The sequence below is a fragment of the Lactuca sativa genome, chromosome 2, assembly GCF_002870075.4.
Source record: "Lactuca sativa cultivar Salinas chromosome 2, Lsat_Salinas_v11, whole genome shotgun sequence".
In the NCBI taxonomy this organism is placed as follows: domain Eukaryota; kingdom Viridiplantae; phylum Streptophyta; class Magnoliopsida; order Asterales; family Asteraceae; genus Lactuca; species Lactuca sativa.
The window spans coordinates 228,790,273-228,805,086 of record NC_056624.2 but is presented as its reverse complement, the minus strand read 5'-3'; the positions used below and the strand labels follow the sequence as shown (position 1 = coordinate 228,805,086).

General features: G+C 36.9%; 2 protein-coding genes across 2 annotated transcripts; both read left to right on the top strand.

The window, feature by feature from the left end:
• Nucleotides 1-4,871: 4,871 nt before the first annotated feature.
• LOC111903276 (uncharacterized) lies at nt 4,872-11,154 on the top strand. The gene is made up of 8 exons (XM_042899806.2): nt 4,872-4,931; nt 9,438-9,695; nt 9,877-10,163; nt 10,269-10,412; nt 10,515-10,634; nt 10,716-10,773; nt 10,853-10,954; nt 11,041-11,154. The coding sequence occupies exons 1-8, from the start codon at nt 4,872-4,874 to the stop codon at nt 11,152-11,154; spliced, it is 1,143 nt and encodes a 380-aa protein (XP_042755740.2).
• A 1,246-nt stretch (nt 11,155-12,400) lies between these two features.
• On the top strand, nt 12,401-13,008 carry LOC111903277 (uncharacterized). The gene has a single exon (XM_023899056.3). It carries the CDS (start codon nt 12,537-12,539, stop codon nt 12,903-12,905), a length of 369 nt encoding a protein of 122 aa, XP_023754824.1. The 5' UTR covers nt 12,401-12,536; the 3' UTR covers nt 12,906-13,008.
• Nucleotides 13,009-14,814: the final 1,806 nt, after the last annotated feature.

The following is a 14,814-nucleotide window of genomic DNA, read 5'->3' as shown; positions in this document are numbered from 1 at the left end:
ATGGAGTGGGCCTTGGATTTTAGGTTATCGGGTTAGTTATTAATTACAATTGTATTTTGTTAGCTGGTGCAAGGTTACCCGGTTCAGCGACTCGAGTTGTTATTTGGTTATCAGTTGATTGAGGTGAGTCTCCTCACTATACTCGTGGGTTGAAGGCACCAATGCTGGCTCACTGGGTTCTGATATGCTAAATGCCTTGTGACTCTTTCATGGTATGTTGGGTTAGGCCCATTTGTATGTTGGGCTAGGACCATTGTATGAAGGGCTAGGCCTATTTGTATGTTGGGCTAGACCCATGGATCATGAAGGGCTAGGCCCATTGTATGTTATGTAGGTGCTAACTATCTTTGTGACTTTTGCATTTGTATGATTGGGATAGGCCTATTGGTTTGGCAGGGCTAGGACCATTATGGTGGGCTAGGCCCAATATGTGGGATGGGCCCAATGTATGTATGGTATGCGGTATTTTTGGGAACACACTAAGCTTTGTGCTTACAGTTTTTATGAATATGGTTTCAGGTACTTCTGGTTTGAAAGGGAAGGGCACGACATGATCGCATCGCATCCACCTATGTTTTCCGCATTAGCATTGTACTTTGATGACTGTTTATTATTATGAAATACTTTTAGATGTTTTAATAAAAGATAATTGGTGTTTTGATTGTAATAAAAATGAAATTTTTACCTTTTAATTTTTAGGACGTTACTAGTTGGTATCAGAGCCTTTGTTTGAGGGATTCAGGCACACTCTCGGGTATCTTTGAACTCAAACTGAGGAATTGATAATATTTTGAAAGAAAGTAAGTTTTAAAAAGATTTTTGGTAAAGGGAATAAATTTCAAAAAGGATTTTATAAAAACAAAGGGGGTATGATGTGTGCAATCAGCCGAGCTTAAGTAAGTGATTCCCAAAATACCCTTACATCTTGATATGTTATATGATATGAACGCTTACAAGCTGAGGATACTTTCATGAATTTCATGATAGATTGGCCTGATATGCGATGCCTTGTAGCCTAGGAAGCATTGGATGCTATGCTAGATTGGGAATATGTATTGGTATCAGTAATTGCTAAGTGTATGCTTTAAATATTGTATATGGTTAGGATCATATAGCCCTAAAATGACTGATTTGGCCATATTTCCTGTTCCTCGTTTGGTTGTGGTCCTAGGATAGAATCTTTTATTCGACAGTCTATTTGATCATGTATTGTGTATAATTTGCGTGCACAAGGCAGTTTGAAGTGAGAGTGGAGTTTCCTAACATGAGTTGTAGTATGTGACCTTGAATGTTCTTTGGTTATTCTATGGATTTGAGTGTTACTGCACGAATGTTGCTTGCTTTGTGCTTTGTGGAACTCTTGGTGATGTGAGATAACTATTAAGTGAATATGTCAAGTCACATGTTGTAAAGGTTAAATAATCTTAGAGTGATGAATTTGACTCTATTGCATAGCTCTCATTTGAGTCTAACCGTTGTAGGGTTGAGTCTATTACTAGAAGGATTATTTGAGCTTTGTGGCATGTAATTATATTCATGAAGTAGTTAGCTGATATTAGTGGGAGTTTTTCAACAACTGATGGCAGGGTGAGGTCGGAAACCCAGGAAAGCGTAGGAGGTGCTTTAGTGGGTTTAGTTGCATTGTTTAGCGAGTAATTGGAGTATCAGTTGAGAAGGTGACTTAGAAGATTTGGGATGATTCTTGAGGAAAGTTGGGTAGGTGTGGAAGGTAGTATTGGACCCGTACTACTAAAAGCACGGGATCCATATCGAATCGAGGAGAGTCATGGAGAGTCTAAGAAGCTTGTTGGATAAGGATTCATGGTTATGTTCTAATCTTTTGCATGGTTGTTATTTTCAGAATGGTGATGAGCACTCAAGAAGAGGGTTCAGGTTCTGGTTCCGACTCAGGTGCAGGTATTGAGCCGATCGATGAGCGGATGTAGGAGCTCATCTCGTAAGAGATTACCCGTGGTATTTTGGAGCAGACTCCAGTGATTTTCGGTACGGTAAAGGAGGGGATTATGGTGATTTTGGATGAGCGTCTGGGTGCATTCCGTACCGAGATTATGGCTATTGTTGGATCTCCTACTCTTTCGTTCTGTGAGTTCCATGTTTGTGGAGCTCCCAAGTTCTTTAGGGAGAAGGACCCCATTTCTAATAGGAGATGGTTAACAGATATGGCTAACGCTTTCCGGGCAAGTTTCCGTCCAAAGGGGTCAACGGTCAGATTTGCCTCTTGTCTTCTGAAAGACAGAGAACGAGACTGGTGGGAGGAGGTAGACTTCGCTTTGAGAGGTGAATCCCTAGAGACGATGACTTGGGATGAGTTTGTGACCTGATTTAGGGTCGAGTTTGCACCAGCTATTGAGGTGGACCAATTAGCGAGGGAGTTTCACGACCTTCACCAGACGACTGAGACCGTGGAAGGGGTCGTTTCCATGTTTCGGGAGAGAGCTTTGTTGGTTCTGCAGTATGTAGTGGATGAGGAGATGAAGAAGGTAAGGTATCATGACATGTTGAAGGATGACATCAGGAAGTTTGTGTGTTTTTCAGGGTGAGAGACCCTGAATGATATGATTACTAGATCCCGGTAGCGTGGTATTGATTGGGAGCACCTCGGGAAGAGGAATTCAAAGCAAACTTGGATTTTAGTAGGCCATGTGAAGAGGTCCAAGACTCAGGACTCACGTTTAGGAGGCCATCAGGGTCATGGACGTTCTGCCAAGTGTGGGAGGACCCATGAGGGGGATGTCGGGAGACATGTCGTGGATGTTTTAGTTGTGGTCAGATGGGTCATTTTAGCACGGATTGCCCCCGTGGGTCATTTCCAATGTGTTTTCACTGCAACTAGGCGGGCCATAAGAAGGCCGACTATCCGATGTTGAGGGGTGGATCAGTGAGTGAGCCTGCTCCAGTTACTTTAAGGATCACTGACGGTTGTGAGGGTAGGGCAGGAGCCCTAGCAGCAAGGAGCCGAGCATTGCAGTGTCTGTCAGTGGAGGCTAGAGTTTCATCCATTGCTATTGTGGGTAAGTTATCTTTTGATTTCTTCATGCTTATTATCAGTATTTATATTGTCTTGGAATCTTGTATTGTATGGGTAAGCATTATCTTAGGGTTAGTTCTCTGTTATTGCCTGGATTATATCTTCAAGAATTGTTATATGCCGTTTTTGCATGCCAATAGTTGTTAGTGGGTCGTATCTTGCTGAGTAGGATTCATTTTGTTCCGTTGTTGTTCTGGTTCTTTGATGGGGTCAATTCAGGGGTATTGCTTGGAAGATCTATGAACGAATTAGCATGATTAGTTCTTCAGCAAAGTCATAGTTCAGAAGTGTTAAACTTTTGTTCAGGTAGGAACGACAATCGTCTATGGAAGGACCTTTGGGTCTAATCACTATCGTTGCTAGGGAAGGAGCAGTAGCAAGAAGATGAAGGTGGCAGTCGTTATGAGTTATTTGGACATTGGAAGTGCTAATGGAATTTCATAACCACGAAGGGTGAAGATGGTTAGAATGAAGAGATCCTTCTGAGAATGGGAAGTTGGAGTGAAGATTCACCAGTTTCGGTCAAGGGTTATAGTCTTTGTCACCAGCATAAAGGACTTAAGGATTTGATACTAAATCATGGGAAATGATTGGGGTTATCGGACTTGCTAAAATTTCAGGGAGTATTCATTCGGATATCAAGAGTTTGTGCGATCATCGAGATTGGCTAGTAATGGAACGCAAGCTTTTGCAAGCTCGGGTTGTTGACAGTTTGAATCATAAGGTTGCGGGATGTATTGGAAATCCATCAAATCTTGAGGATTGAAAGGGCGAAATCGAACCCAAGCGGGGGAGAATCGTTGGTCTGAGTGATTTCACAAGAAAGGATATTCGTGTTTCGTTGCACGTGAGTAGTAACGCATGGAGAGTATGTGGATAGATCTGGTTTGAGGGTTGTGTTAGATCCTCTCTGCCTGTTCTTGTTTGATGAAAGATTTGGGGTTTGAAGCATGACCTGAACACCTGATTAGAGTATAGTCAGATACTAGATCGACTCATGATGATTATGGTCGGTATAGTTGATAGGCGATAAGACCATGGGCGGGGTCATCGTAGCATGGAAGTGTTGTAAGACTATGAGGTAGCCTTAGAATTCACCAGGATAACATACAATGGTGGTAATGTATTAAGCTTGTGATGGAATTATAATATGTGCCAGATTGAGTTAGACCATTGTTGGGGTGGTCGTTGGTATGAAGGAGGATCAGTTCATGCCTCTAGCAAGGTGGAGGGTATTTTCGGAGAGTGTCTCCTTGTTATGGGAGGAGGAGCGTTAGGGTCCAAGGTAAGGTTAGGCCTGAGTAGCTTTTGATTGGGTGAGACCCGTGGGCATGGCCCGTTCGTTGGTATAGACTGGGTGAGACCCGTGGGCGAGGCACGTATGGTTATGGCAGTACGGGTGAGACCCGGTGGGGACCGGTTGGGTCAAGGTATTGGATCATGGTTATAGTGGGATGCTTATGTGGTCAGTAAGTGGAATAAGAGTTATGTATAGGCCAGGGTAGCGTTATCAGTTGGATTCTCAGGAACCTACTGACTAGACTAGGTATAAGACTGGTAGTATCAACGGTGGATTGAGGATTTTAATATCTCAGTTGAGTGAAAGTTTGCCATGAATCAGAATATTTCAGATGAAATGCAAGTGTAAATCCTTGGATCTCATGTTACGAGTTATGTACTGGTTTAGTGTTTGGTTGAGACTCGTGTTGGGAGTCATTAGTGCATATGCAAGATCTCTACTTCAACAAGCTATGGATTAAGGAATATGTATGTCGGGTTATTAGTTGGAAGGTTTAGGGTCAAAAGGATGTTTTCAGTTATGATGGTAGAAGGAAACCCTTGTGATTCTGTTTCAGAATGGTTCTACCTGTGTGGAGGTCAGGCAAGTTATGGGGCTTCAGAATTATGGCAGTAATGTATTGGATCGACAGTTATGGGATCAGTGATTTGTTCAGCACTAGAAGGTTTTGTTTGGAATGTTGGTTCCCAGGAGGGTGGTAAGGAGTGATTTCGAGGACGAAATCTAATTTAAGTGGGGGAGAGTTGTAACACCCTGTCCCGAATCGTTTCCTAATTCGGGGTTGTGACCCGAATATCGGTTATCATAAGGCTTAGGGCCTTTTGGAAAGAGAGATTTAGACCCATTTGGGTGTGGGTAATGTAATTTAGATGATTCGAAAGTTCGGTTTGTGTTTTGGAGCCAAGGGGTATAGGAGTACGCTAAGCGTAATGAGGATGGCGTGCTTTAGCAGATTGTGCCTTATGCTTCGAGGGTGAGTACATGGGGTGTACCATTCTTGTACGTGGGTTGTACTTTCTAATATGTCATTTTGGGCCTTGTAAAGTTTGGTCCTTGTTGGGCCATTCTACTTCTGACTTTACGTCATGGATAGACTAAGGGTTTTCTTGGAATTAGGTCGATGATGGTTTTTGGGCCCAATTAGGAAGATGGGCCATGTTGGACCTTGGTTTTGGGCCAAGTAAGAAAAGGGTAAAATGGTCTTTTACCCTTTAGGAAGTTCAAAGTTGTATGATGGAGTGGGCCTTGGATTTTGGGTTATCCGGTTAATTATTAATTACGATTGTATTTTGTTAGCTGGTGCGAGGTTACCCGGTTTAGCGACTCGAGTAGTTATTTGGTTATCAGCGGACTGAGGTGAGTCTCCTCACTACACTCATGGGTTGAATACAATAATGCCGGCCAACTAGGTTCTGATATGTTAGATGTCTTTGTGACTCTTGCATGGTATGTTGGGCTAGGACTATTTGTATGCTAGGCTAGGCCCATGGATCAGGAAGGGAAAGGCCCATTGTGTGTTATGTAGTGCTAATTGTCTTTGTGACTTTTGCATTTGTATGATTGGGCTAGGCCCATTGGTTTGGCAGGGATAGGCCCATTATTGTAACGATCGACTTTTGAGGTATTAATTATTTAATTTTCTTAAATTATAGTTGGGCCAAGTGTGGATAAAAATGAGTATTGGATTGGACTTATGCACTTGGACCAAAGACTTGGGCCGCCCAGAAAACGTACGCTGGGCGTAATGGGCCGCGTTTGGAATCGGGGGCGCGCACACGTACGCGCAGCGTACCACAGTGTACGCGCAACGTACATGAACAGAAAAGAAAACCCTAATTTAAGGGTTTAAGGCGTATATAAACCCCATTATAGCCTCCCACTTGACCTCCTCAGATATCCATCACTCTCAGAAAACCCTAGTTCGTCCCCTTCTCCTTTGATTGTGTGTGGTTGATATTTTGGGCTCATTTTGTGAAGAAAAGCTTGGAAGAAGAGAAGAGAAGTGGAAGAAGGAGAACTTGAGTATCTTGAGCTCAAGGATCTGGGATCATTTCGTCATTTGGCATCCAAAAGAGGTATAAAGTTCCCAACTTTCCTGTTATAAGCTTAGATCTAGGAGTTTTGAGAAGTTTGGACCTTTTAGGTCCAAAGGAAGGACTTGTAGCATGCAACTTCGTTTTTGAGCTTGGGATTGCTATCCTTGAAGCTCAAAGTGTCCCTATAGCAATAAAGTTCCAAACTTTGGGGCCTTTATGTAGTCATGCATGAGATCTAACCATTTCCATGGAAGTTTGTTGCTATTTCTAGAGTTGGGTGCATTCGGTGGGTTGCAAGCCACCAAGTCATAGACTTTATGTATTAAGACGTTGAAAGGAACTTGGATCTGTAGTTGTAGCTTATGGGTTTGAGTATTAAGTGCTTAATGTGGTACGCGCAACGTACAAGCCCTGAAGCATGTATGCGTTGCGTACAAATAGGAACGCCCCACGTAATCCACATATTTGGGCTTGTACATTTTAAGGCCTCGGTTTGGGTCAATTGTTGGATTGTCAGCTATTGGGCCTCAGCAAGGCCATCAAAACTTAGATTTTGGGCCAAGGACATATTGGGCTTATGTTAGGGTGCTAGATGTCGACCCATGATTTTGTTATGTTAGGGTGCTAGATGTCTGCATGACTCTTGAATGTATTATGTACTCTTATGCTTACTGGGCTGGGCCCGATGACCATTTTGTATGCTATGTATATATCTGTGGTTATTGCATGTGTATGTGTTTATATGTTATATGTTTATATGCATGTCGGGCGGGACCCGATATGTATACCGAGCGGGGCTCGATTTCGGACGGGGCCCAATATGTGTCTATTTATGCATGTATGGTATGTAGTGTTTTTGGGGAATTCACTAAGCTTTGTGCTTACGGTTTTTAGTTTATGTTTCAGGTACTTATTCTTTCGAAGGGATGAGCTCGTGATAATTGTAGAGCACACACCACTCGATTCCGCATTCTATGACTTACTCTGATAATGATGATGTATTGATAAAACTGTAATTGCTTTGGTTTTATGAAAATGATATGATTTACCGTATTATTAATTTAAAAATGGAAATTTTCGAGTCTTATTTTTGGGACGTTGCATATTTCTATTATATCATTTACTAACATGTTTATTTTTTGCTATAGGACACAAAGATACAAGCTCATGATTTAAATAGGGAGTTCCACATATTCCATCATCTTTTTAAAATATTTTGTAGAATATTATTTCTTATAACATCTATTATTTTAAATAATGTTCATTTGTAATTTTTTATATTTTTTTCATATATGTTGATTTCAACAACTTAATTTTTTTATTTGTCATATATCAATTTTAATTACTTTACTTATCGTAGTTGCAATACTACAAAACAGCACATAAGACTCGCCATATAGGACCCGGTTTTTGAAAAAACCGGGTTATATAGTGCAAAAACCGGGCTTTATATTGAAAATCATGGTATGTCACGGTTTATAGTAAAGAACCGGGTTATATGTTCGCTATTACAAATGAGCGCGAAGGCACACCATAAGATCCGGTTGTTTAAAAAACCGGGTTCTAAAATACAAAAACCGGAATTAAAAGGATAAACTTTATAAGACCCGTTTTTCATTAAGAAACCGGGATCTATTGTGAAACTAAAAAATCTAAACCCGTTTTTCAGCAACCGGGTTTTTTTGTAGCTTAGCAAAACTTGGCACCTTTTGAACCTATTCCTTATCTGCAACACCAAAGAAAATTAATTAGGAGATTTAAAGGTTAAACCTTATCAAACAGGTAAAAACCAGATAAAACTATCGATCATATATTAATTTTAAAACTAACTTTTAAGATTATCACTAAAAAGCAAATAAGATTATCAGATGAAGGTAATTCTTTATTATATCATCAACCTTTAACAATTAATAAAATCCACAACTCAATGAGTCAGTTTATTTATTTTTATCATTAATTCTAGTTGATTACATAAATTTATTATCATTATGTGGTACAAGTTGGGAAAATAGTAATAAAATTCACTTGTTTCTTGTTTCGGGCAAAACAAAGTATGAAAATAGATACATACTTGAGTTAGAGTTGATGACCAATCATAGTCTTTTATAATGTCCAAGTGTTTCAAAAAAGCTATAAAATATTCCCATGTATGTGTTATGTATCTGTTGATCAAACAATAAAACTAGATAAATAAAACTTGTGTAAAAATTATAGAATGGTCTTTATGTTACAAAAATTATAGAAATGGTCCCTGTAATTTTTCTACAATTTTTCTACAGAAATTGTCCCTGTAAGTTTTCTTTTATAGAAATGGTCCCTGTAAGTTTTTTTTACAGAAATGGTCCCTATAAGTTTTTTTTACAGAAACGGTCCCTATAAGAAACAACTATGAATCCCTGAATTTACAAAAGAAGGCACTTTGCATAAAAAATTACAAAAAACGTACCTCTAATGTATAGAAATGCAAACTTTAACACACACACACACATATATATATATATATATATATATATATATATATATATATATATATATATATATATATATATATAGCAGAAAAAAATTACAAAAAACTTACCTCTATTGTATAGAAATGCAAACTTTAATATATATATTGTTTTAATGTGTTAGGTTTATGTTTTTTGAATTTCTTGATATCATATTACTTTGAACTTTGCTGTCAAATTATGTTTTACATCGTATTTTCTAACATATTGACACATGAAATACACTACATGCTATATGATTGCAGACTATTACTCATTGTGATTTGGTGTTATCTTATGGTGATATGAACCAAAAGTGTATAGAAATGCAGAATTGGTCACTATGTTATACAAATGTACAATTATGGTCCATGTGTGATAGAAAATATACTAAAATAGTTCCAAACTTTTGTATTTAGAATATTTTACTATTTTAATGTGTTCGGCTTATGTTTTTTGAATTTCTTGATATCATTTTACTTTGATCTTTGATGTCAAATTATATTTTATATCAAATTTTCTAACATGTTGACACATTAAATACACTACATGTTATATGATTGCAGACTATTACTTGTTGTGATTTGGTGTTACCTTATGGTGATATGAACCAAAAATGTGCCAGAGGGATGGTCTTTCCTTATAATGATGGGTTAATTCACTCACTTCCTTTACGCGAAAATCACTTGAAGGTTATGATAGACAACATAGATGAAAGATATAAAGGTATTCCTGTTCCTGTGATGACAAATGAAGTTGGTACCCTAGAAGATGCAGTTGGCACTGTAATTCAATGGTCGCGGATCGCAATTGTTCTTAGTAAGGTACATCTTCATTATCCTTTAATTTTTTATCTACCATATATAAATTTTCTAAAAATGAGAGAATTCCCTATATGCTCCTATTAAACATCAAATTATTATATTTAGGCCGAAAAATAAAATATTTTGATGTTTAAGAATGGCATATACGACATTCTCGCTAATTAAAATGAGTTATTAATAGGAACAACAAAGCAAGGCGTCATCACAACAACAAATTCAGACCACAAGTGCGCGACCATCAACCGCAAAGGCTGTTATGGAAAAAAACATGCCTAACCAAAAGATCAACAAACCAAGGCCAATAGAATCACTTCGTGACCTTTTGAAGACCAACCTAGTGGTTCATGTGGTAGCCGATGCTGGACATCTAGAAGCTGGGGCGTTTGATTTTTCAGTTACATATGAAGATTATTATCGTTTGTTGAAAAAACAAACAGCTGATTTGTCCATCATAACAACTTGGCAGATGTAAGTGCATTCAAATTTTACTATTATTTGTTTCCATGATATTTTCTTTTTAGGCTGCTTATAAGATATGACTTGATTGGAAATTTTTTGTAATATTGTTTGTAGCCTTTTACAATTAATGCTTCAAAAACGTATGGGAAAGTGTGCTTTCCTAAACCCGTATAAGATTCTTGGGAAAGCCTGTCAGGAAACTCCGATTGATGTCGTCAATTATCTCGTTGATGCGATGCAACTTCATCATGGAAAATCGTTTCTTATCGCACCATACCTGCAAAAGTATCATATGTTGCTATCTATATTAATAGTTATTTTTTTGTGTGTTTTTATACTAAAATTTCAAAACATTACTAGTATGCATTGGGTCCTCTTGGTGATTTGCCCTTCAAATCATATTGTATACATTTTGGATTCTCTGATGAAGCCTATGAAAAATCCGGTTGACAACTACTACCTTCTCAAACTTTTGGAAAAGTAAGAAATTTTTTAATATGACATGAAAATAACATTCTTTCTATAAGTTTGAATACAACTCTGCTGCTTGTTTATTTTTAGGGCTTTTGAGAGGTATGAAAAGAACACATCAATTCCAATTGTATGGAAGCTCACTGAGGTAATTTATCTTATTACGTATCCACTAGTTAGATGTAGTTTCGTTTGTGATTTATGTTTACCTTTTATCACAATTTTAGTGCAACCAAGCTGGTGTATTGGAACGTGAGCTAAGTGGACATTATGTAATGAATTGGATCTTTGATTTCGTGTTGAACAGACAATATGGATTTCCGAGTAGAGTAAGTAATTCTAAAATAATCTTTTCTTTTAAAGCAAGAAACAAAGTGTTTCATTATTTAGTAGTTTTAATTTTATTTTCATATAGTTTGGTACCCTTTGGAATGACAAAATTGCATTTGAGGAAAAGGCGTTGGTTACAACTGTTGCTACATGGGCCAGAGAATTTCTAAAAAATTTTATAAATGATGTGGTTGTCTAAAAGTGCATATAAGGTTAGTTGTTAATCTTTATAACATCCTACTTTTAGTTTAATGATTGTTTGCTAAATTCAACTCTGTTAAAATGATAGACAAAAAAACTAATTATTTGTTGTGTTTTGTTTTTTTAGTGAGGATGAAGGGTAGTTGTTGTGTTTTGCTTTTAAGTGAGGTTGGAGGATAGCTGCAACATTTGATTATTGGACAATACCTCTGCATGGGAAAACAATTTTATTTTTGAATTTATTTATGTAAGTTTGATGTACTTCGAAATGACCAAATCATGGAGTTTTTAGAAACACTTAAGCATGTTTTTATCGATGACCATAATGATTGGTTATTTAGCATGTTTATATTAATATAATTTGTTCATCAATTCATAATTTTTGTTTTGTTTTGAATGTGTGCTTTGAATGCAAGTATCAATTTGTGTTTTTTATATGGTTATTTGAATAAATTTGTCAACAATTTAATCCTTATAAGCATGCTTTCTGGTGGTACTGTGGGTAGGCGGTTTTTGCAAGGCTGAAAAAAGACCCGGTTATATTCATGGAACCGGTCCATATTTAATTTTTATATGACCCGGTTTGAGGATTGGAACCGGGCTCTTTTAGCCATATATGACCCGGTTTTGTATGCTTAGACCGTGTCCTAATCTTCATATTTGACCAAAGATTGGGCGTTATGTTCCACTTATATGTCCCGGTTTTATGAACAACCGGTTTCTTTTGTGTTGGATAGGAGCCGGTTCTAAAACCGGGTTCTATTCGTTTTTTCACATAGGTCTCGCTGGCTTTAGGACCCGGTTCAAAACCGGGTTATTTAATTGAAATAACCGGGTCCTATAAGCTTTTTTGTAGTAGTGTTGTTTTATTTCTATAATTAATTTAACATTTCATTATATAATATCATTTTTTTCATTAAGTTACAAATAAATTTTTTCTCATATATCTTGAAAAATAATTTCACATATTTATTTGAATCAACGATTATAATTTTAAATAAATAAAAAAACTTAAATTTCTAAATTAATAATTTTTTTAAAATAATTTATGAATAATTATGAGTTTTTATTATAAAATTTTAATTATAAAAGCATATAACGTAGTTAATTAATAATTATGATGTTGATTTCTAAAATTAAAATTAAAAGAATATTTCTATATTTTTCTACAAATGGTCATATAACCCACGATGGCTACAGTTGAAAATCCGTTGCTAGGTGCAAGTCTTTATTAAGCAACTCCAAACCTTCCCCCATAACCATCACCCCAAAAAGTCTCCCCCACTACTCTCCATTTCTCTTATAAAGCAACTCAAAATCCGATCAACATATTCAGTTATCTCAAAAAACCTCTCACTGTGTGTGAAGAAGAAGAAGAAGATGCCTGAATTCATGAAATCTAAAACAGTTCAAACAACACTAGCAGTAGCAGATGCGCTTTCCTTTTACTGTGCGATTACAATAGTAGCACTCATGCTCACCGGCGCTTTTAGAGATGATCAGAATTTCAGTTATTCTCTCAGCACCACCGCCGGAGGAGGAGGAAACAGGCTGCCGGTGCTGAACCGCCGGCCATGTGATGAGATATACGTGGTCGGAGAAGGAGAAACTCTTCACACCATAAGCGATAAGTGTGGAGACCCGTTTATTGTGGAAAAAAACCCTCATATCCATGATCCCGATGATGTTTTCCCTGGCCTCGTCATCAAGATCACCCCTTCTTCTTCTTCTTCTTCTTCTGGTTCATAAATCAGCAGATTTTCTTTTTCTTTTTGTAATTTGATATCCCTCGTTATGTAACAGATGTGGAGAATTGATCAATGATAACATATATACTAGTTCTTATTATCAATTTTTTTTTTGTCTTTATGTAAATATGATAGTATTTAGCTTCGAAATTATGGTTTCGCATATACTTTTTTATAGTTAATAATCATTAAAAAGATGATTAAAACCATTTATACTCTTAGCTTTGTAAGTTTTAATTGTAGGTAGCTTTCGTGTCATATTAAACCTATGATGAAAAATGTGAGATTAGACTCAAAGTTCTTATTATTCTTGTTAAATTCGAAGAAACCTAATTAGAATTATAAAGTTAATATCCATGACTCCAATTCATGAAGGTTCTAGGTGTCTTCATTTCTAAATCATTTATAAAATCTCAATAACATGCCATATGTTGATGTGGAATATTATTAATAAAGTAATGGTCAAAAGTTAGAATTTGGCAAAGGTGAGGGGGGTAATAAACAATGAATAAGTTAATTCCTTTTTCCCATTAGAGAATGGAGAACCAAAAACGTAATTTTGTACTTGGTTTCAAGTCGGGATTTGTTGAATCACTAGTATAGAAATAAATTGTCAAAAGGAATCACTATTATAGACATCCTATGAAGAAAGTGTGTAGGCCTCAGTTTTTTATTTTTTACAAAAATAAGTACAATAAATAAATTATCTTTACTACATCTACGAATCATATTAAAATTTTAATTTGAAACTTTTATAACTATTCAACATATGTCTCAATTGATTAATAAAAGTATGATCGTCAATTTCAACTAACAATATTTAATTGATTAACTAATGGTACAATGACAATTCTAGTAAATAACAAGACTTCCCAACACTATTTTTAATAGAGTCGTCATTCCTCATTAGAAAGTATAGTTGTAAATTTATCGATGGTTTGCTGTCATGTTAGAGCCAAAAAGAAATTCGAATATGACAACATCAGTAACATCCAAATCATGGGGCTAAATATTTTGATCATTAAATATAAAATTTGAATAAAATAGTGTTGTTCGGGTAATCCTCGAGTTTTTTAATTTTTAAAGTTCAAAACAATAGTATTTTTTTTGCTAGAATTATTTTATAAGATATTGCTAGATATTAAACATTAAAATTTTGTATTATTTTATAAGACTATAAGCGTGAAAAGTATAGGATGGATAACTCACTAAATGAAATCTAGAGGGGAGTAAAGTGGAGATATAGAAATAAGAGGGTCAAACTTTAATAAAACGAATTCAAGATTTGGGCAGAAGAACTTGGTTTGGTTCTCTCCGTTTGAAAACAGAAATCAGAGATGAAGAGGAAGAAATACTTAGCGAGGGAGAAAGAGTTTTCCGGCGAGCTTAAGAAGTGAGATTTAACGGGATCAGGTAGGTTTAACGTTCACAGGTGCGATCCATAAGGTTGATAATTTCAGTTGATGTCACCGGAAGGTATTGAGATAGAACGTGATGTTAAAGCGGCGTGATCACCGGATCCGCCTACCGATTGTCTCCTCCGGTTAATGAATGGAGAGGAGGTGGTTCTAGTTAATATCTCCGTAGAGATCGATTGGATTCATGGTAAATTTTCGATGTTTTCGTTGCCATGAAGCTATCAACCATTCCTATTTCCTAGTGCGTTTTGCTGGGTTTTAATTATTTCGTCCGGTGAGCTTGGCAATGAAGACGGCTTCTGAAAATCGATTTAGACCAACCGTTGAATGTAGAGAGAGAGAGAGAGAAGGTGATACAACGATTCCTCCGACGAGAAGCTTTGGTGGTGAAGAGTGAAGACTAGGTTTCCGGTGGCGGCGGCAACTCCAACAAGATGAATTCAGGTTCAGGAATGATCGTGGGATCAAGTTGATTTGAGTCGATGAGTCGAT

Excerpts from the sequence above, each read along its gene's own strand:
- LOC111903276 (XM_042899806.2), top strand. The coding sequence starts at position 4,872 with ATGGTAGAAGGAAACCCTTGTGATTCTGTTTCAGAATGGTTCTACCTG. Across the intron at positions 10,635-10,715 it reads CTTCTCAAACTTTTGGAAAA|GGCTTTTGAGAGGTATGAAA; the intron begins GTAAGAAATTTT and ends GTTTATTTTTAG. Across the intron at positions 10,955-11,040 it reads AATATGGATTTCCGAGTAGA|TTTGGTACCCTTTGGAATGA; the intron begins GTAAGTAATTCT and ends ATTTTCATATAG.
- LOC111903277 (XM_023899056.3), top strand. The coding sequence starts at position 12,537 with ATGCCTGAATTCATGAAATCTAAAACAGTTCAAACAACACTAGCAGTA.